Source organism: Bubalus bubalis, chromosome 9 (assembly GCF_019923935.1).
Source record: "Bubalus bubalis isolate 160015118507 breed Murrah chromosome 9, NDDB_SH_1, whole genome shotgun sequence".
NCBI lineage: Eukaryota > Metazoa > Chordata > Mammalia > Artiodactyla > Bovidae > Bubalus > Bubalus bubalis.
The window spans coordinates 104,295,884-104,316,727 of record NC_059165.1 but is presented as its reverse complement, the minus strand read 5'-3'; the positions used below and the strand labels follow the sequence as shown (position 1 = coordinate 104,316,727).

Here is a 20,844-nt window from a genome sequence, read left to right as displayed (position 1 = left end):
CCAGTACGACCCCCTCCCCAGGGCATCTGTCCCTGTTGGCAAGGTCAAGGTGTGCCTGCCTACCTCACTCCCCCTCACCCCCGCCCTGGCAGGGTGCCCAGCGGGTGTGGGTGGGAAAAGGTGCCCAGGCTCTGTGAGTGGAGGTCTCCCGCCCCTGCCCGATGCATGACCGGAGCTAGAGAGGAAATCCCTTCTCCTGCCTTGGGGCTTCCACTTCCTAAGGGTCTCCTGTGTCTGCAGAGCTCTTCTGGCCCAGAGCCAGCTCTCCTGCTCGGCACAGACCATCTCCTGTGGCCTGTCCAGGTTCCAGTGATGCTGAAATCTCAGCCTATTTTCCCGCTGAAGCAAGCACAGCCTGTCACTCTTGGAACAGCACGATGGAGAAAAACTGCGGCCTCCCGTGGCGGGGGCGGGGGCCGGGGGTGGGGGTGGGGGTGGACAGAAGCCATTCCCAGCACAGGGACGCAGAGCCAGGATAGACTTTTAGATCCAAATTTTCAAAGCAAATTCAGCAGCGCCGTCTGGGGCTTCAGGTTGCTGCCCAAGAGGCACTCAGGGCCAGAGGGTGGCCACCAGCGCCAGACCCAGCCACACTCCGGCAGAAGATCATGCCTGGGGCTTATTTTTATTTTTCTAAATTATGAAAGCATAATAACACATTTCCAGGAGACTTTGGAAGTACAGAACTAGGTTCCATATATTACAATTATTTTTTTAAGTAGATGATTTTTAGCAGGAATTTCAATATCAAACTCTCAAACATTAATAGAATGAATATACAGAGAATTAGAAGGATATATGGAGCTTCATTTTCTTGAGTAACTGATTTAGTGAGAGATTTCATACATTTCACCCATTTTTTTAAAAAATGGAATTTAAAAAATATTTATTTATTTATTTATTTTGGCTGTGCCAGGTCTTAGCTGTGGCATGGGGGAATCTTTGATCTTTGCTGGGGCATGCCTTTTTTTTTTAAATTGTGGCAGGCAGATCTTTAGTTGTGGCTTATGGGATCTAGTTCCCTGACTGGGGATGGAACTCCAGGTCCTTGCCTTGGGACTACAGAGTCTTAGGCACTGGACTACCAAGAAAGTCCACAATTCACCCATTTTAAAGGGCCCAATTTAATGGTTTATAGTATATCCCCAGAGTTAGGCAATCCCCACCAGAGCCCATTTTAGAACATTTCTATCACCCCATAAAGGGCTTCCCTGGTGGCTCAGATGGTAAACTGCCTGCTATGCAGGAGACCCGGGTTCAATCCCTTGGTCGGGAAGGTCCCCTGGAGGAGGGCTTGGCAGCCCACTCCAGTATTCTTGCCTGGAGAATCCCCAAGGACAGAGGAGCCTGGCGGGCTACAGTCCCTGGGGTCGCCAAGAGTCAGGTACGACTGAGCAACTAACACACACTGCATTCCAAAAAGAGACCCCATGCCCATGAGCAGTTACTTCTCGTCCCCTTCCACAGCAGCCGCATCCCCACCCCCGCTCCAAGCCACTAACCTGCTTTCTGTCGTCTCTGTGGAATTTGTTTTGAATAAAATGTTTTTATTTTAATGTGACTGCGAAGAGAACAAAACTTCCAAAAGTGCTCTTTTAACATCCAACAAATAGCTATCAAAAGTCATGAAAATATTAGATTTTATTGGTCATGCCAATAAAGCACCCCACAAAATGTGCTACAGAAGTTTGCTCATAAAATACATCTTTCCCCTCATCAAGCTAAGACTCTTTAGTTAAAGGGTGGCAGCAGATATGAGGACCCTAGTATATAATAATATAGACCCTAGGACCCTATATTATGATTAACTATCCATAACTAATAATATAAACAGTGTCTCTGTGGATTTGTCTTTTCTGGATATTTCACATCAATAGAATCATACACTGTCTGTGTCTGACTTCCTCCTCTCAGCATGATGTTTTTCAAGTTCATCCAGGTATTAGCATGTGTCAGTGCATCATCCCTTTTTTATGGCTGAGTAATATTGGAAGGAAAGTTATGACCAACCTAGATAGCATATTCAAAAGCAGAGACATTACTTTGCCAACAAAGGTCCGTCTAGTCAAGGCTATGGTTTTTCCAGTGGTCGTGTGTGGATGTGAGAGTTGGAATGTGAAGAAGGCTGAGCGCCGAAGAATTGATGCTTTTGAACTATGGTGTTGGAGAAGACTCTTGAGAGTCCCTTGGACTGCAAGGAGATCCAACCAGTCCATTCTGAAGGAGATCAGCCCTGGGATTTCTTTGGAAGGAATGATGCTGAAGCTAAACTCCAGTACTTTGGCCACCTCATGTGAAGAGTTGACTCATTAGAAAAGACTCTGATGCTGGGAGGGATTGGGGGCAGGAGGAGAAGGGGATGACAGAGGATGAGATGGCTGGATGGCATCACTGACTCGATGGACATGAGTTTGAGTGAACTCTGGGAGTTGGTGATGGACAGGGAGGCCTGGCGTGCTGCGATTCATGGGGTCGCAAAGAGTCGGACACGACTGAGTGACTGAACTGAGCTGAATGTTCCATTGTGTGAATGGACCACATTCTGTTTATCCATTCATCATTTCATTATTCATTGATGGACATTTGGGCTGTTTCCACCTTTTGGCGATTGTTACCGGTGCTGTTGTGGTTGTGTTTGTACAATTATCTGAGTCCATATTATCAAATCTCTCAGGTATATATTTATATACATATATATATATACACACATATATGTATGCATGCTAAGTCTCTTCAGTCTCTGAGACCCTATGAACTAGAGTCCCCCAGGCTCTTCTGTCCATGCAGATTCTCCAGGCAAGAATAGTGGAGTGGGTTGCCATGCCCTCCTCCACGGGATCTTCCCGACCCAGGGATCAAACCCTCGTTCGTCTCTTGTCTCCTGCATTGGTAGGCGGGTTCTTTACCGCTAGTGCTACATGGGAAGCCTATATATATATATGTATATATATATGTATATACAAGTAGAATTGCTGAATCATATGCTAATTCTGTATTTACCTTATTGAGGAATTGCCAGGCTATTTTCCACAGCTACCACATGATTTTAAATTCCCACCAGCAGGGCGCAGGTATTCCAATTCCCCCACGCCCTCCTCGACACTTGTTAGTTTCTGCTGCTTTGATAGTAGCCATCCTGACAGGTTCAAGGAGGTATCTCATCATGGTTCTGATTCTCATTTCTTTGATGACTAGAGATTTAGGGCAACTTGTCATGTGCTGATTGGTCATTTGTGTATCATGTTTGAAGAAATGTCGATTCAAGTCCTTTGCCTATTTTTCAGTGAGGTTGTTTGTCCTTTTCTGGCTGTTGCTGAGTTATAAGAGTTTTCTTTTTAAATATATATATATTCTGGTATTGATCCCTCATCAGCTATACTGTCTGCAAATATTTCATCCCGTTTCGTGTTGTCTTTTTACTTTCTTGACAGTTCACTCCCCACCCTGCACGAGATGGCATGTGGGATCTTAGTTCCCTGACGAGGCATCAAACATGTGCCCCCTGCATTGCAAGTGGAGTCTTAACCACTGGACTGCCAGGGAAGTCCTTCTTGATAGTCTTTGATGCACAAAAGTTTTAATCTATTTTCTTTTGTTGCTTGTGAGTTTAGCATCATATCTAAAATAAAATGGATAGTGAGTCTGCCAAGCGGGGTCCTAGGCTGAGGGATCTCTGGGGACGGATGACTCAGGAAGGGGTGGGGCAGGGGTTCCTGTCCCAGATCGTATTCTGCTATGGGCAGGGTGACCAAGTCACACCCCCTCCCTCTGCCCTCTGTTGTGGAGCTCACCTTTTGACAGTGGGCAGGAGAGAATGGTGGCTGGGGCGAAGGCAAGAAGGGGAAAGACCAGGAGACTGACCTAGATTTTCTTCCTTCCCCTTTTTCTTCCCTCTTTCCCTCTCTTTCTTTTTCTTTTTATAATTGAAAAAGAATATACTAATCTTCAGTTCAGTTCAGTTCAGTCGCTCAGTCATGTCTGACTTTTCGCGACCCCATGAATTGCAGCAGGCCAGGCCTCCCTGTCCATCACCAACTCCCGGAGTTCACTCAAACTCACGTCCATCGAGTCAGTGATGCCATCCAGCCATCTCAACCTCTGTCATCCCCTTCTCCTCCTGCCCCCAATCCCTCCCAGCATCAGAGTCTTTTCCAATGAGTCAATTCTTCACATGAGGTGGCCAAAGTACTGGAGTTTCAGCTTCAGCATCATTCCCTCCAAAGAAATCCCAGGGCTGATCTCCTTCAGAATGGACTGGTTGGATCTCCTTGCAGTCCAAGGGACTCTCAAGAGTCTTCTCCAACACCATAGTTCAAAAGCATCAATTCTTCGGCACTCAGCCTTCTTCATAGTCCAACTCTCGCATCCATACATGACCACAGAAAAAACCATAGCCTTGACTAGACGGACCTTTGTTGGCAAAGTAATGTCTCTGCTTTTGAATATGCTATCTAGGTTGGTCATAACTTTCCTTCCAAGGAGTAAGCGTCTTTTAATTTCATGGCTGCAGTCACCATCTGTAGTGATTTTGGAGCCCCCCAAAAATAAAGTCTGCCACTGTTTCCACTGTTTCCCCATCTATTTCCCATGAAGTGATGGGACCAGATGCCATGATCTTCATTTTCTGAATGTTGAGCTTTAAGCCAACTTTTTCACTCTCCACTTTCACTTTCATCAAGAGGCTTTTGAGTTCCTCTTCACTTTCTGCCATAAGGGTGGTGTCATCTGCATATCTGAGGTTATTGATATTTCTCCCGGCAATCTTGATTCTAGCTTGTGTTTCTTCCAGTCCAGCGTTTCTCATGATGTACTCTGCATATAAGTTAAATAAGCAGGGTGATAATATACAGCCTTGACGGACTCCTTTTCCTATTTGGAACTAGTCTGTTGTTCCATGTCCAGTTCTAACTGTTAGGATCATGCAATTGTGGATATATGACATCATACATTTGTTAAAACCCATAGAATGAATTTCCCAGGTGGTGAAGTGATAAAGAATGCACCTGCCAATGCAGGAGATGCAAGAAACTGGGGCTTGATCCCTGGGTTGGGAGGATTCTCTAGAGGAGGGAATGGCAACCCATTCCAGTAATCTTGCTTGGAAAATTCTATGGACTGAGGAGCCTGGTAGGCTACAGTCCATGGGATGGCAAAGAGTAGGATATGACTGAGCAACTCAGCATGCACTTTCTAAAAATAGAATCTACACCACCCTACTATAAACTTTAGACTTAAGTAGTAATACATCAATATTCATATTCATCAACTGTTAACAAATGTACCACCCCAGTGCAAGATGTTAATAATAGGGGAAATTGTTGCAAGGGGAACTGTGAACTTTCCAGTCTACTTTTCTGGAAACTTAAAGCTGTTCAAAAAAAAAAAAATCTATAAATTAAAAAAAAATGAGAACAAGAAATGCTATATGGTAGTGATACAATTTGCAATGATTGCAAATGTATGTGAAAAAGTAATACTAATATATTTGGTAAATTCGTGGTCAAATTTTAAAAAAATATTTTTAATAATTAAAGAAAATAAAAATTTAAAGGATTTAAAAATTTTTCAATAACAAAGTAATTAAAATTTAAATTCTTTTTATAATTTCTTTTGAAATAATTTCAGAATTACAGAAAAATAGCAAAGAACCTCCTTTCAGATGGATTCCCTGAAGGTGGACATTTGATCCTGTTTGCCCCCGGTCCCTTGCTTTCTAGATCTTCACTCATCACAGTGATTTATTTTCTGAATCATCCCCGAGCAGTTGACACATATGCTACCCACTCACCTGACACTATCCCACAAACAAGGACACTCCTACGAAACCCACTTGCCACTGCATGACTCCACCATTACACTAGGGCGGTGCCGGTAGCAGTCGCCAGGTGCCATCTGGACTCCGGCTGACCCTTCAGTTAGAACATGAACGTTTCTCAGTCTTTCCTTTTCCTTCGTGGTCCTGATGGTTTAAAAGAATAGAATTAAAAACGTTTTTTTAAATTTATTTATTTTTGGTGCGCTGGGTCTTGGTTGCTTCACATGGGCTTTCTCCAGTTACGGCCAGGGTGGGCTACTCTCTCATTGTGGTGTGTGGGCTTCTCATTGCGGTGGCTTCTCTTGTGAAGCATGAGCTCCGGGCGTGCAGGCTTCAGTAATCACAGCTTTCAGGCTCAGGAGCTGCATCTCAAGGGTTTCGTTGCTTTGCAGCATGTGGGATCAAACCCATGTCCTCTGCATTGGCAGATGGATTCTTAACCACTAGACCTTCAAGGAAGTCCTAAAGCATAGGGTCCTAATAGAGACAGAAGACAGATGAGTGGTTGCTTAGGGTGGGAAGAGGATGGAGGGGTGGTATGATAGCTAACGCGTATGGGATTTCTTTTTGAGATGACGAAAATGTTCTGTAAATGCCTCTGATGACACTTACAGAAACGTGTGTCGCTCAGTCACTTTAGTCGTGTCCAGCTCTTTGCAACCCACTGGACTGCAGCCACCAGGCTCCTCTGTCCATGGAATTCTCCAGGCAAGAATACTTGAGTGGGTTTCCATGTCCTCCTCCAGGGGATCTTCCCAACACAGGGACTGAACCCACATCTGCATCTCCTGCATTGCATTTTTACTGCCGAGCCACTGGGGAAGTACATACATATATATATATGTGTGTATACAGTACAGTATGTATACTAAAAACACCATTGAATTGGACACTTTAAATGGTCAAATTGTATGGTGTGTGAATTATATCTCAATACAGTTGCTGGGAAAACACACACACACACACCTTTCAGTCTGTGGATGACTCTCAACCTGGAGCTATCTGTAGACCCTATGTCCAGAGTCAGGCCCCCGTATTCTTGGCAGGACCACAGAATCAATGATGTATTCTTCTCAGGATACCACATCAGGAGGCTCCCCTGTCATCTGGTCCCTTCACTGGGTGTTATCTTGTGTGTAGTAAAGAATTGAACCCGATTCAAACAGAGTCTGGACTTTGCTATTGGCTCTTGGGACATGCCCTCTAAACCTCTGGGATATTCTGCCTGAGAAGAGTGTGTTTGTTTACCTGGAAACTTGGGCCACCCCAAATAATCTAATTTACGATGGGGACCTTGGGCTGTGTGGTCTCAGGTTGACCCCCAGATGGCCTGGAGACTAAAGGTCAGGCACATTGGCAGTTGACCTCAGACCTCCAATGAAAACTCTGGACATTGAGTGAGCATCTCTGGTTGGCGGTACACCATGTGTGACGTCACACATTGCCAGGAACATAACTCTTTGCTGATTGCACTGAGTGGGGGACCTTCTGGAAGCCCATGTCTGGATTTCTTCTAGACTCTTCTCTTGGCTGATTTTAACCTATATCCTTTCACTGTCATATGTAACAACTTTCAGTGAGTTTTGTGAATCCTTCTAGAAGATTATTGAACCTGAGGGAGGTCTTCAGTTCAGTTCAGTTGCTCAGTCATATCCAATTCTTTGTGACCCCATAGACTGCAAGACACCAGCCTTCCCTGTCCATCACCGACTCCTGTAACCTGCTCAAACTCACATCCCTTGAGTTCGTGATGCCAGTTGCTCTTGGTGTCAGAAGTGAGGGTGGTCTTATGCCTCCTAATTTCACACTTTGACACCAAGGGTCTCCACCACAAGGCCCTGTGTTCCCTTTGGCACTGGGAGGTATTTTGTGGTCAAATCCTTTGTGTCCACACCAATCACCTGTTCCTTCCACCCTCCTATCATCATCATTAGCATCTACTATGATTCTGCCTGAACTAGTTATCTCCATGGTGAGTGACAAAGGGCACTTCTGTATTCCCGTTACTTGTCCCAGTTTATTAGTAGATAGTCTATACCACTGATTCTCTTGGTGAGTGACAGCTGATAAAAATGGGCTATGAATCATTACTTGATAGAACTCATAGTATGATGGCATCTTTCCAAACATGGTTTTCTTGGGAAACGGGTATTTTGTGCAAATACCAAGAATTTGGTTTCCAAAGTGAAAAACTTGGGATCTTCTAAACCAGTGATTCTCAACTGGGGGTGGTTTTATTGGCATCTGCGGGGTTTCCTTGTGCTTAGTCACTCATTTGTGTCCGAATCTTTGTCACCCTATGGACTGTAGCCTGCCAGGCTCTTCTGTCCATGGGGATTCTCCAGGCGAGAATACTGGAGTGGGTACCATGCCCTCCTCTAGGGGATCTTCTCAACCCAGGGATCAAACCCAGGTTTCCTGCATTGCAGGTGGATTCTTTACCATCTGAGCTACCATGGAAGCCCAAGAATAGCATAGACAGCTGCCACCCGCCATGGCAAGGAATAATCTGGCCCCAAATGTCAGCAGTGCTGGGGCAGAGGAATCCAGGAATAAAGCCTTAGAGTTGCCCATACTGGCTTTCTACAGTTAGACCTTCTCTTCCGCAAGTCTAAGTGGGAGCTCTGAAAGGTTTGTTGCCCAGCACGGAGATGCTGCACCTGGACCACCGTTCTTCTCAGGAACCAGCTTCTGATCCTTCACTGGCTTTGGAAAAGCAGGTGGCTTGCAACCAAAGTCATTTTCCAACAATGGGATGCCCGTCCTGTTCTGGGCTGAGGGGCTACAGGAGATGCGAGTGGGCACATAGGGGATGTACATGAGTGTACAATCAACTGAGGGCTTGACATTGTCACACTGTGCTGTCTGGTCAATCTCTTCAGCAAACCCTGTAGGGTCAGAATCTGCCCTCCAGGATGGTCCATGAAATTACCCGGCTGGTGAGTGGCAGAAGTTCAGACTAGACAGGCTTGTCCTTCTCTCTGCCTCCTGCATGTCCCACCAAATCCTGGCCAGAACTTGGGTACATTTGGTGAGATGCAAAATGTTGCTAAGCCCTATGTTGGTCTCTCTGCTCTCTCTCTTGGTTCTCAAAAGTCCTTCCTCTTATCAGAGCCATTTCTCTCTCTCTCTCTTTTTGGTCACACCATGCAGCATGCAGGATCTCAGTTCCCTGACCAGGGATTGAAATCGTGTCCCCTACAGTGGAAGCATGGAGTCTTAATCACTGGACCATTGGGGAAGTCCCCATTGGAGTTTCTTAAAAACCACAACGAGATGTTCACATCCATGCTTGGCACTCTCCCTTTGCTCCCCCCCACCCCAACTCTTTAGACAAAATCTGAGTTATCAGGGAAATGCAAATCAAAACCACAATGATATACCTCCTCACACCTACAGGATGGCCAGAATCAAAAAGTTTGACATTAATAAGTATTGTCAGGGGTGTGGAGAAATTGCAATCCTTGTGCACTGTTGGTGGGACTGTAAATTGGTGTGGCTGCTGTGGAAAACAGTTTGGTGGTTTCAAAAAGTGAAACAGAATTACCCCATGATCCAGCTATTTCACCACTAGGTACAGGCTCAAAGGATTGAAGACAGGTGTTAAAAAAAAGCCTTGCACATGAGTGTTCATAGCCAAACTATGAACATTCACCATTGCCAGAAGGTGTAAACAACCCAAATGTTCACTAACCAGTGGATGGATAAACAAACTGTGGCATGTTCATATAGTGGAGTATTATTCAGCCATAAAAAAGAATGAAGACTTGATTCATGCTACAGCATGGATGAATCTTAAAGACATTATTCTAAGTGAAAGAAGCTACACATCAAAGGCCACATAGTCTGTGATTCCATTTATATGAAACGTCCAGAACACGCAAATCTGTTATAGGGAAAAACAAAACCTGACTTCAGGTTGGATCTGTTACTTTAACCTTTGCTTCCCATTGCTTTTGTTCAGTAAAAGGATACTGTCTACACATAATGTCCTGCCTGGAGAAACTTTCCTCTCTGCCTGAATGCTAAACTGAAGTGTCTTTGTTCAGGCAAACATTCTGATTCTGTTCACCTGTGAATGGCTGGAAGAAAGAAATGAATACATCCCCTCCCCAAGCCTGGCCAGTCCAGGAGATATTTGCAAGATTAATGCCTTCCAGTACTTTGGCCACCTCATGCAAAGAGTTGACTCATTGGAAAAGACTCTGATGCTGGGAGGGATTGGGGGCAGGAGGAGAAGGGGACGACAGGGGATGAGACAGCTGGATGGCATCACCGACTCAATGGATGTGAGTCTGAGTGAACTCCGGGAGTTGGTGATGGACAGGGAGGCCTGGAGTGCTGCAATTCATGGGATCGCAAAGAGTTGGACACGACTGAGTGACTGAACTGAACTGAACTGAAATTTTACTTCCTCACTGCTTCCCCTTCTGTGTTCTGTGAAAGAAACTGGCATCCAGACCTCAGTAAGATGGTTATTTTGAGACATTAGTCTGCCATCGTCTTGATCTTCTGGTTTTCTGAATAAAGTTGTTATTACTCGCCTCAACACCTTGTCTCCCGACTTATTGGCTTATGTGGCAAGCAGAGTCAGCCTGGACTAAGTAACAAATCTACATAAATAGAAAAGCAGATTAGTGGTTGCCAACGGCTAGGGGTGTGGGGTGGGGCAGGGATGGGGTATGACTGCTTAATGCACACAGGGTCTCTTTTCAGAGTGACAAGATGTTCTGGAACTAGATAGAGGTGATGCTTATGCAGTGTTGAGAATGTACTAAATGGCAATTTAAATAGTGATCTTTATGTCTCTGGATATTGCAGATATCCACCTGGTAACAAGGCCTTAGGATAGAACAAGACTAGAGGGTCCTTTCAGGTTGGGAGGTCCCCTTGGAAAAGATGATGTTTAAGCTGAGACTTAGAGACTAGCCAGGAGGAGATGGCCACGCAGAGAGCTGGAGGAAGGGCCTGCAGTCTGTGGACACAGCCTGAGCAAATGTTGGGTGGTGGGACCTGGCCTGGTGGAAGCTGGAGCAGCAGGAGATGACCCTGGTCTTGACCTTAGTTCTGAAGGGGAGGGAATCTTTGTTTTGTTAATGTGTGCGGGCAGAAAGAGGACAGAGAAAAGCCTAGCTAGACTTGCCATGGTGCCACAGGCATCCACAGTGCAGACAAAACCTACTCCCAACTTGGATGGGCTCTAGAACCTTCTAGGGGAGCACAGGGTGGCAAAGGGAACTGGGAGAGGGCGAGCGGGAAGCCTTCTCAGGCCACAAGGTTCAATGGGACCCTCTTCTCTGCAGGAATGCTCACTGAATCCTAGCACCCCTCTTGGGCTGCAGCTCATGACTGACCCACAATTCATGACTGACCCAATATTTCAGCCGTCATCATTAGCCAGGATGAGATACTGCTGCTGGCATGAGGCCCACATTCTCCAGATTCCAGATTTTGGAAGGAGACCTAGAAGTGGGTGCACAGGGGAGAGGAGCCCAGAAACAGCTCTGGTTTCCTGGGTGCGGTCCCTGAACAAGACCCAGAGCTGAGCTTTCTGCACACACCATAGTCTTGCTTAGTCCTAGCAGCATGTAGGAGGGTGGGGTTATGACTATCCCTGTGTGATGGACAAGGAAAACCAAGTCCAGATTGATCAGCACTGCCCCAGATGTGGAGCTGGGTTGGGACTCCTAGGACTGACTCCAAGCCCCCACCCAGACCCAGCCCTTCACTTGCTGCGATCTGGACTCTGACGCTATCAGAATGACCCATTGGGGCCAAACCTAACTTAGGCCAAGGAAGTGACGAACTGGACTTAGGCACAGACTTCAACTTATATAGCTATTATTCCCTTCCTAGGCAGTGCCTAAGAAGTCACTTTAGATTATTTGCTGACAGGTCCCTATATTAGGATACATAGGATCCGCCTATAATTCATGTCCACCCAGAATCTCAGAATACGATCTTATTTGAGTCATAAATCCAAATGCATTTGGGTCTTTGCAAATGTAATTAATTAAGATGAGGTCATACTGGATTAGGGTGGGCCCTCGATCCAACAGGGCTGGTGCTCTTGTGAGAAGAGAAGAGAAATCTGGAGACTTCCCATTGGCTTCCCCAGGTGGTGCAGTGGTAAAGAATCTGCCTGCCAGTGTAAGAGACAAGAGACTCAGGTTCAGTCGCTGGGTTGGGAAGATCCCCTGGAGGAGAAAATGGCAATCCACTCTAGTATTCTTGCCTGGAAAATTCCATGGCCACAGGAGCCTGGCAGGCTTCAGCCCGTGGGGTCGCAAAGAGTCGGACACGACTAAAGCAACTTAGCGTAGCACAGCAAATGCACAATAAGATACAAAAAGGCTACAAACCGATTGCCTCTTCTGAGGTGCCCGGGGCAAAAGCAGAGTGCTGCGCATGATCCCCGCGCCCAGCACCAAGAAGGGGGTGGGCAACCACCTGAGCTACACCTCCTGCCCAACCTACTGATCTGCCCCCACCCCCACCCCATTTAAGGAACTATCTCAACTCCCATCTCGGAGAGTGAGCAAAGGCATCAGTTTCTTTCTTCTTAAAATTTTTTTTAATATTTATTTATTTGTCTTCATTGGGTCTTAGTTGCTGCACTCAGGATCTTTCTTTGCGGTACATGGACTCTCTAGCTGAGGCACATGGGCTTAGTTGCCCCAGTGCACGTGGGATCCTAGATCCCCAACCAGGGATTGAACCTGCATCCCCTGCATTGCAAGGTGGATTCTTAACCACTGGACAACCAAGGAAATTTCAGCACCTGTTTCCTGTTCTCACTTCCTTGTACTGCAGTCTTGCCTGAATTTCTGGCCTCTTATCAATTTCTATTGATTTAAGAGTCCAAAGGGATTCCCAGACGGCACTGGGAAGGAACCCATCTGCCAATGCAGAAGACGTGAGAGATGCGGGTTTGATCCCTAGGATGGAAGGTCCCCTGGAAGGAGGGTATGGCAACCCATTCCAATATTCTTGCCTGGAAAATCCCACCGACAGAGGAGCCTGGTGGGCTATAGTCCATAGGGTCACAAAAAGCTGAACACGACTGAAGTGACTGAGCACACACACCAAAGAGTCCAAGGACCCTGGTATGGAACAACTGGAGCAATATATCAACAAGCCAAGGTACACCAAAGATTGCCAACAGCCACTAAGATCTGGGAGAGAGGCAAGGAATATATTCTCCTTACAGTCTTCAGAAGGAACCAACCATGCCAACACTTATTTTCAGATTTCAGACCGCCAGAACTGTGAGGGCACAAGTTCTTGTTGTTTAAGCCACCTGGTCTGTGGTCTTATATTACAGCAGCTACAGGATACTAATAAAGACCCCAGAAGTGGTTGTTGCGTTTGCAAACAGCATTCACTTCTGCCGTGGACTGGAACTGCAAATAACAACTGGAAAGCCCTCTGCCAACGTGCCTCTGCCCCCTACACTGCTGTGAAATTGCTTGGACGTTTTCAAGATGCAAAAGAGCAGGACATGACATGCACATAAGCAGCGTCAGAGGGAGCTGGCTTTGGGGAATCTGCATTGCAGAAATCACGTCCTTAGCATTTGCCTTGACCTCTGCTGAGCCCTGGACTGAGCTTAGCTAGGTGCGTGAAATCCACCTTCTCGTTACTGATCTTTATTAATTCAACTGCAAAGTGGAATTGAGCTGTTTTGGGCTTCTGTGAGATGATGGAAATAGAGTCAGAGAGGGAGGGAGAAAAAGAAAGCCAAGACCTGCCAGCGTGGGCATTCCCAAAGCACATTGTTTGCTTTTCAGAAATATATACGCAAACGAGTATATTTGCGTGTGTTTCCATATGCCCTCATTGCTCTATTGAGCTGTCATTGACACGCCATCAAATTTACTTGTTTTCAGCATACAGATCAACGTTCTTCATAAACTTACAGATTTTACATCATGACAATCCAGTTTTAAAATATCTTTTCATACACTTGTCTGCCATTTGTATATCTTTTTAGGGATCCTTCCTCAAAGTTCGCCCTGGGAGGGAGCTCACACTAACCAGATGGAGAGGCCTCTGCTTCTCTGTCGAGCCAGCACCCCTAGTCCTCACACGCTGGGGGCACAGCAGACACAGGGTGAATGACATCACACAGGTGTGGGAAGATCCCCCCAGTACCCCCCTCCCCTCCAGGCTCCTGCTCCCCAGGCAGCGGGAGGTGAACGTGCTGGGGTCTTGCTGAAATCGCCTTCCTGCGTCCCTCTCCCTGGTTACTCTTCTCTCCTGACCCCATACCCGATCTTCCCTGATATGTGGGAATCACCCATGACCCCTCCTTCCTTTATCGTTCGTCCTTCATCCCCTGCATGGACACACAGGCTGCTTCTCACTTTTCACCGCCCCTGAATAACACAACTGTGAAAGCTCTTGGCCAGATCACCTTGAAGCATCCGTGTCCTTCCAGCAGGGTCAAGGGTCACATGCAGTTTCAGCTTCAATAACATCACTGGCCACACCACTGGTGATGACCTGGCTGTGTCCTCCTGGGCAGCAAATGTCGCTCACCACAGCCCTGTTCCCCCTCTGGCTTGGAGGGACTGGCCAATTCGGTGCTGATCCCCTATCTTCTGCCAGCGGTGAGCTCATCAGATGCCATGTCCCGACTGCTGGGTGCTCGGTGGCCCCAGGACCTGCTGGCTTTCTGGAAGAACAAAACACTTCTTACAATTGGACTATCTATCTTGTCCTCCCACCCACACCCAGACCCAGACCGCCACGCCACTCATCACTGGTGCGCTGGGACCTATTTAACGATCTCTTCCACTGGGGTAAACGCAGCCTGTTCTGCCCTGACACATGCTTGAAAATGACCACGTTCTTCACACCAACCACAGGGCTCATGGGAAAAAGGAGGCAGGACAGCACCCTCAAAAACCGTTACCAGTGATGCATTGAGAAAAGATAGGGACTTACTGATAGCACCGTTGCACACACACTAAATGGCTACGAAATGACATGCATTACGGCGCATACGGCACTTGACCTTGGAAAAGATCTGAGGTTTGCGCGTGCATGTGATGTGGGAAGGCTGCAGACTGTGGGTCGCTGTGCAGTACTAGGAAGAGGTTTTCTGAAATGAAACTGGGGCTGGGCAGGGTGGCTCCTAACAGCTCAGGCAGTGTAGATGTGGAGGGTCTGTGTCTGTGTGTGTGTGTGTGTGTGTGTGTGGTGTTTGTATATTCCCAGGTGGCTGTGGCCAGCGTGGTGCTATTTCCTGAATTCACTCCAGGTTTCTCACAGACCAAATCCTGCATTAGCAATACCACATTCCATCAAATTATGTTCAAATCTTTCCCTTATGCATCCATTGTGTTGGAACAAATTTTTGTTTTCAAAACAAGCTTTAGGGCAGAATTGGCTGTACTCCCCCCACGGCCAGCTTCAAGCTGCCAGGAGGAAGTCACTACGTGGGAAGAGACATGTCATCATTAGAGAGTCTTTTCACCAACAGATTCAGAGGTCAAGGATACTCCCAAGAGCACAGAGAATAGGATGATGTAGTGAAATAATGAAGAACCAATAACTTTTGCACACATTGCTTTTATTTTTAATATGGATTTTTAATAGAAAGTTGGTATAACTTAATTTTTAGTAGTTGTTGTTGTTGAGTCTCTCTGTTGTGTCCCCCTCTTTGCAAACCCAGGGACTGCAGCACGCTTGGGTCTGTTACCCAGTGGCTCACACAAGTGCTGGAAATGTGTCAGTGTGGGACTCTTCACAGTGCCCCACTGCAGCTCACGGGGGCAGGGAGGCTGTCACATGTGTGTACTGATGCCCACTCCCAGCCAGGGGCCCAGCATCCAGCAGCGAATGGTGCTCAGGGCCCAGAGGAGTCAGACAGGAAAGCGGGTTCACTGGGATAATAAGATCATGGCTTCTGTACTGGGCACCACAGAGCGATGTTGAGGGCTGGATGTTGAGGCACAGTGGTCTGCTGTTTGCTTCCTATTCACCCCATTAGTGAAGGGAGGATTGCTGTTGTTGTTCAGTCACTAAGTCGTGTCCAGCTCTTTGTGACCCCATGGACTGCAGCATGCCAGGCTTCCCTGTCCTTCACTATCCCCCAGAGTTTGCTCAAATTCATATCCATTGAGTCAATGATGCTATCTAACCATCTCATCCTCTACTGCCCTCTTCTCCTTTTGCCTTCAATCTTTCCCAGCATCAGGGTCTTTTCCAATAAGTTGGTTCTTCTCACCAGGTGGCCAAAGTAGTGGGGCTTCAGCTTCGGCATCAGTCCTTCCAATGAATATTCAGGGTTGATTTCCTTTAAGATTGACTGGTTTGATGGCCTTGCTGTCCAAGGGGCTCTCAAGAGTCTTCTCCAGCACCACAATTCGAAAGCATCAATTCTTTGGTGCTCAGCCTTCTCTCTATGTTCCAACTCTCACAACTGTACATGACTACTGGAAAAACCACAGCTTTGACTATATGGACCTTTGTCGGCAAAGTGATGTCTCTGCTGACAGAGGATGCCTCATGCTAAATAGTGCAAGACAGCCAAACACGAAACACCCAACACTGAACAGGTGAGACGGAGAGCAGTCTGTTAGTTATGTATATTCACAGCTCTGGGCGGGGTGGGGGCAAGACACAGCCGGTCATGCAGGACCCACACTTGGGAGCTGAGTGGACCGCCAGAGGCTGTGGGAGGCAGGCTTTGTAGTAACCAGAGGGCGGGGTGCCCCTGCTTCCCGCAGGAGGGCATAATCAGCTTATCTTAATAATAGAAAGTGAGGGGATTCCGTGGCGGTCCAGTGGTTAGGACTCTGCACTTTCACTGCTGTGGGCATATTCCCTGATCGGGAACCTAAGATCCTAAAAGTCAGGTGGTGTGGCCAAAAAAAAAAAGAGAAAAAACTAAGAAAGAGAGATCTGCTAGCTAAGATTGGGTGGCGGGCAGCTGGTTTGGCTACCAGGGAAAGCAGCCAGGTGGGGTATAGCCTCTCTTGCCAAGTGGAGGCCAGATACAGCAAGAGCAGTGAACTCAGCTAGGCTTTTGGGGACCTGCATAGGCAGTTCCTCAAATCTGAGGCCTTTTGGGACAGGCAGTCTGGGAAGGAGGGATGGTAGAGGTACCCTTGAAGGTGGAAGGAGGAAAGGCAGCTATGGGATGCCATGAGGAAGAACACCCCAGGAAGAAGGGGCAGCTGGCACCTAGGCTGGGTGGGGTGGTGGTGATAGTGAGTTTAGGGTCCATGGAACCCCGGAGGCGTGTGTGACCAGAGCCCAGTGGAGGAGGGAGCAAACGGAGGGGCAGGAGGCTGGCCTTGAGACTGGGGAGTGGAGCCTGGTTTATGGAGGAGAAAGGGAAGGCGTGGGCTTCCCCGGATGTCGCAGTGCTAGAGAATCCGCCTGCAATGCAGGAGTCACAGGAGACTCTGGTTCAATCTCTGGGTCAGGAAGATCCCCTGGAGGAGGGCATGACTACCCTGCTCCAGTATCCTTGCCTGGGAAATCCCAGGGACAGAAGAGCCTTGCAGGCTACAGTCCATAGGGTCGCAAAGAGTCAGACAGGACTGAAGTGACTTAGCACGCGCGAGGAGAGGTGTGGAGGGGTGGGCAGATGTGAATTAAAAGGATTTCACTAGACAGCCCTGCTTGGTGCCAGCGTGGCTGGGACAGGAGGTGGGCAACTCCTCCTGGTCTCTCAGCATTGCTGCTGCCCTTGTTGCCCTCCGGTCCATTGTGGCCCCCGCACAGCCCCTTCCCGTCTGCCGCAGCAGGTCCTATCTCTCCTGAAGCCCCCACTGCCCACCCCCTTGGTGCTCACCAGGTGACCAGGGCTTGTGGAATGGACTGGTGGGAGAGACTGCCTGGAGGACCCACTATGCCTGGGGGGCAGGGAGGGTGCAAGGGAAGTTTCTGGAAGCAGCAGGAGTCAGGCAGGCAAAAGCAGAGACAGAGGTAATGAGTTTAATAAAGGCAAGCAGTGGAGGTCAGCACAGGGTGGCACAGGGCATCTAGGAACTAGGGTGAGGTGGGAGCCATCAGGGCAACCCCCGGTTTGGACTTCTTGGCCTCGATAAGCCTCGAGAGCCTGGAGGATTTGGGGCAGGAGGGGCATGTGGTCAGTTCTAGAGTACTAGAAGTAAGGTCCTGACAGCCGCAGGAGTCCCCCTTAGAGAGACCGCCTGGAAAAGTTGGCCGGCCTTGGGTATGGTATGAAAGGGAAGTGCCCCAGGCAGAGGGAACTGCAACAGTGAGGGCAACCTGGGAGGGGCAGGAGGGGGCACCCTGCTCTCAGAGAGCGAGGGGGTCCCCCTCACCCCTGCTGCTTGCCAGAGGGGAAAGTGAGGCCCAGAGAGGCAGGGGCCTGGCCTAGGGCATCTGTGGATGGAGGAGGTGGGGAAAGGACCAACAGTCTTATGTCTGGAGGCAGCTGCGGGTCTGGAAGTTTCGTCCCTTGGCCCGCCTCAGTTTCCCCAAAGAGCTCAGCCCCTCCTGTGTGCACACTGAACAGGTTGCCCGGTCAAGGCAGGTGCAGGTGCGGGGCCCTGCAGGGTGTGGGGTGCAAGCGGCGCGGAGACACGACGGCCCCCGGGTGGGGCAGGGCGGGGCTGGTCCCTGGGGTCGGGGAATGCGGGACGGCAGTAGAAAGGGAGAGATCCAGGGAGGGGCGCGTCTGGAGAGAGAACGGGGCTGAGTTGGGGGGTGCGAAGAGGAGGACAGGTCAGGTCCGATGAAGGGGACAGATTGGGCCAGGTCTTGGGGTGCATCCGTGCAGAGGGCGGGGCGGGTCCCAGGAGAGACTGGGGGCGAGTCGGTGGGTGGGCGGATGGGTCCGGAGAGGGGGCGGGGCCGGAGACTGGGAGGGGGTGAGCGGGGCGGGTCCGGGCAGGGGCGGGCCTGGGGACGAGGCGGGTCCGGGGAGGGGGCTGGTCGCCGGCTGCCCCAGCCTGGCCGGGCGCTGAGTGGGGGCGCATGGCGCCAGGCGCACGGCGCGGGGGCTGCGAACAAAGGGCCCCCGGCGGCAAAGCGGGGACGGCCGCGCTCGGACCCCGGCCCTGGCCTGGCCCCGGCCAGGCCCCCTCCCCCGGCGCGGCGCCCCCGCAGAACGGGAAAATGTGGGGCGCCCAGCTCGGGCCGCTGCTCCGGCTCTTGCTGCTGCTGCTGTCGCCGCGGAACGGCGTGCGCGCTGAGCAGCCCCAGGCCCCGTGAGTAGCCCCGGGGCGAGAGAAGGCTGGCTGCCTTCTCGGGGTGGGGGACGCGGGGTCTGGCTCAGAGAGGTTCAGCGACCTGTCCAAGGCCACACAGCCTCCGAGCTGGGCGGGACCTGAGTCTTGACCTCCCCCTAGCCCCACGAGTAGGACTGGAAAAGGGGCAGCCTGAGACTTCAGAAGCGCCCCCGGGAAGGTCCTGGGACCCCCCAGAGCTAAGGCGGGGAGGCCACCCCTATCTCACCTCGCCCTCTTGGTGTGAGCAGGGCTGGCTTCTTGGGTGGCGATTTCAAGTTATCCGTGGCTTGAAGGTAAGAGGTGCGTGTCTTGGCTGAGAAATGGAAGGAGAGACCTACCGTTCGTTTTCCTTGGGAGGGCGTGGCGCTGGGGGAGGAAGTGTTTGTTTTGCTTCCACATTTTTCTTGAAGTTTACTTACAGAGCTTCTGGTGAGCTGACACGGTGAGGAGGGGAATTCACTAGCTGCTAAGGAGAATTGCCCATGAGTTGGCTTCACAGGGAATAGTCCCAGACCTGCCGAGTTTGGGTGAGCCCTGCGGGAGGTTGTGGGCTCAGGGAGCCTGCCTCCAGCTGCCCAGGCTCAGTCTTTAGTCCAGCCCTGCCTTTATGAGCCTTGTTCAAACAGCCCTTGTATAGGAGTTCCCAGAAAACAGGTCAACAGTGAGCCGAGGTGGGCGGGGGCACCTCCAGTGCTCCTCCTCTGATTCAAGGCTTTGAAAAGTAAGACACCAAACTGCAATTCGAGCCTTGGGATTACCTCCCCTGGGCCCCGTGAAATTGGAACCCAGCAAACTTTTGACCTGATGCTTTCAAAGCTTGCTCCCTTAGGATAGCCGTTTCCAGCTGAGGGGCGATTTTTGTCTCCCGGGGGTCATTCAGCAATGTCCAGGGGTATTTTGGGTTGTCACATCAAGAGGGAGGGCTTCCCTAGTACCTGCCTGAGTCAGTAAAGAATCAGCCTGAAACGCAGGAATGTGCGTGCGTGCCAAGTCGCTTCAGTCCTATTCAACTCTTGGTGACCCCATGGACTGCTGCCCACCAGCCTCCTCTGTCCATGGGGATTCTCCAGGTGAGAATACCGGAGTCGGTTGCCATGCCCTCCTCCAGGGACTCTTCCCAGCCCAGACATGGAACCCGCATCTCTTATGTCTGCTGTATTAGGCAAGCAGGTTCTTTACTGCTAGCACCACCTGGGAGACCCAGGTTCAGTCCCTGGGTGAGGAAGATCCCCTGGAGAAGGAAATGGCTACCCACTCCAGTATTCTTGCCTGGGAAATCACATGGACGGGGAGCCTGGCGGGCCACAGTCCATGGGGTTGCAAGAGTCGAATGCAACTTAGTGACTAAACCACCACCACCACCATCTAGAGGGAAGTATGCTGTTGGACTTTACTGGGTTGAAGGCAGGGATGTTACCATGTACAGGACAGCCCTCCACCGCAAAGCATGACCCTGCCCTCCATGAGAGACCCCGCCTTCTAAGGACCAAGTTCAAAGTCCCCGAGTTGCAGAGCTTTAAACCACCTGGTCCCATCACTTCATGGGAAATAGATGGGGAAACAGTGGAAACAGTGGCAGACTTTATTTTTTTGGGCTCCAAAATCACTGCAGATGGTGACTGCAGCCATGAAATTAAAAGACACTTACTCCTTGGAAGGAAAGTTATGACCAACCTAGACAGCAGAGATAATACTTTGCCAACAAAGGTCCGTCTAGTCAAGGCTATGGTTTTTCCAGTAGTCATGATGGATGTGAGAGTTGGACTGTGAAGAAAGCTGTGTGCCAAAGAATTGATGCTTTTGGACTGTGGTGTT

At 49.4% G+C, this 20,844-nt stretch overlaps 1 protein-coding gene and 1 long non-coding RNA gene across 2 annotated transcripts in view; one reads left to right on the top strand and one right to left on the bottom strand.

The window, feature by feature from the left end:
- Positions 1-5,600: 5,600 nt before the first annotated feature.
- On the bottom strand, positions 5,601-19,592 carry LOC112587004. The gene is made up of 3 exons (XR_003111576.3): positions 19,256-19,592; positions 14,232-14,492; positions 5,601-6,292 (listed from the first exon to the last, which is right to left on the bottom strand). It is a non-coding gene; the product is annotated as an uncharacterized LOC112587004 (long non-coding RNA).
- CPAMD8 (C3 and PZP like alpha-2-macroglobulin domain containing 8) overlaps positions 18,740-20,844 on the top strand; it is a 95,952-nt gene continuing 93,847 nt past the window's right edge. Inside the window, exon 1 of the mRNA XM_025293781.3 lies at positions 18,740-19,008. Within this exon, the coding sequence (XP_025149566.3) occupies positions 18,776-19,008 (233 nt within the window). The 5' untranslated portion in view covers positions 18,740-18,775. The remainder of the gene's footprint in view (positions 19,009-20,844) is intronic.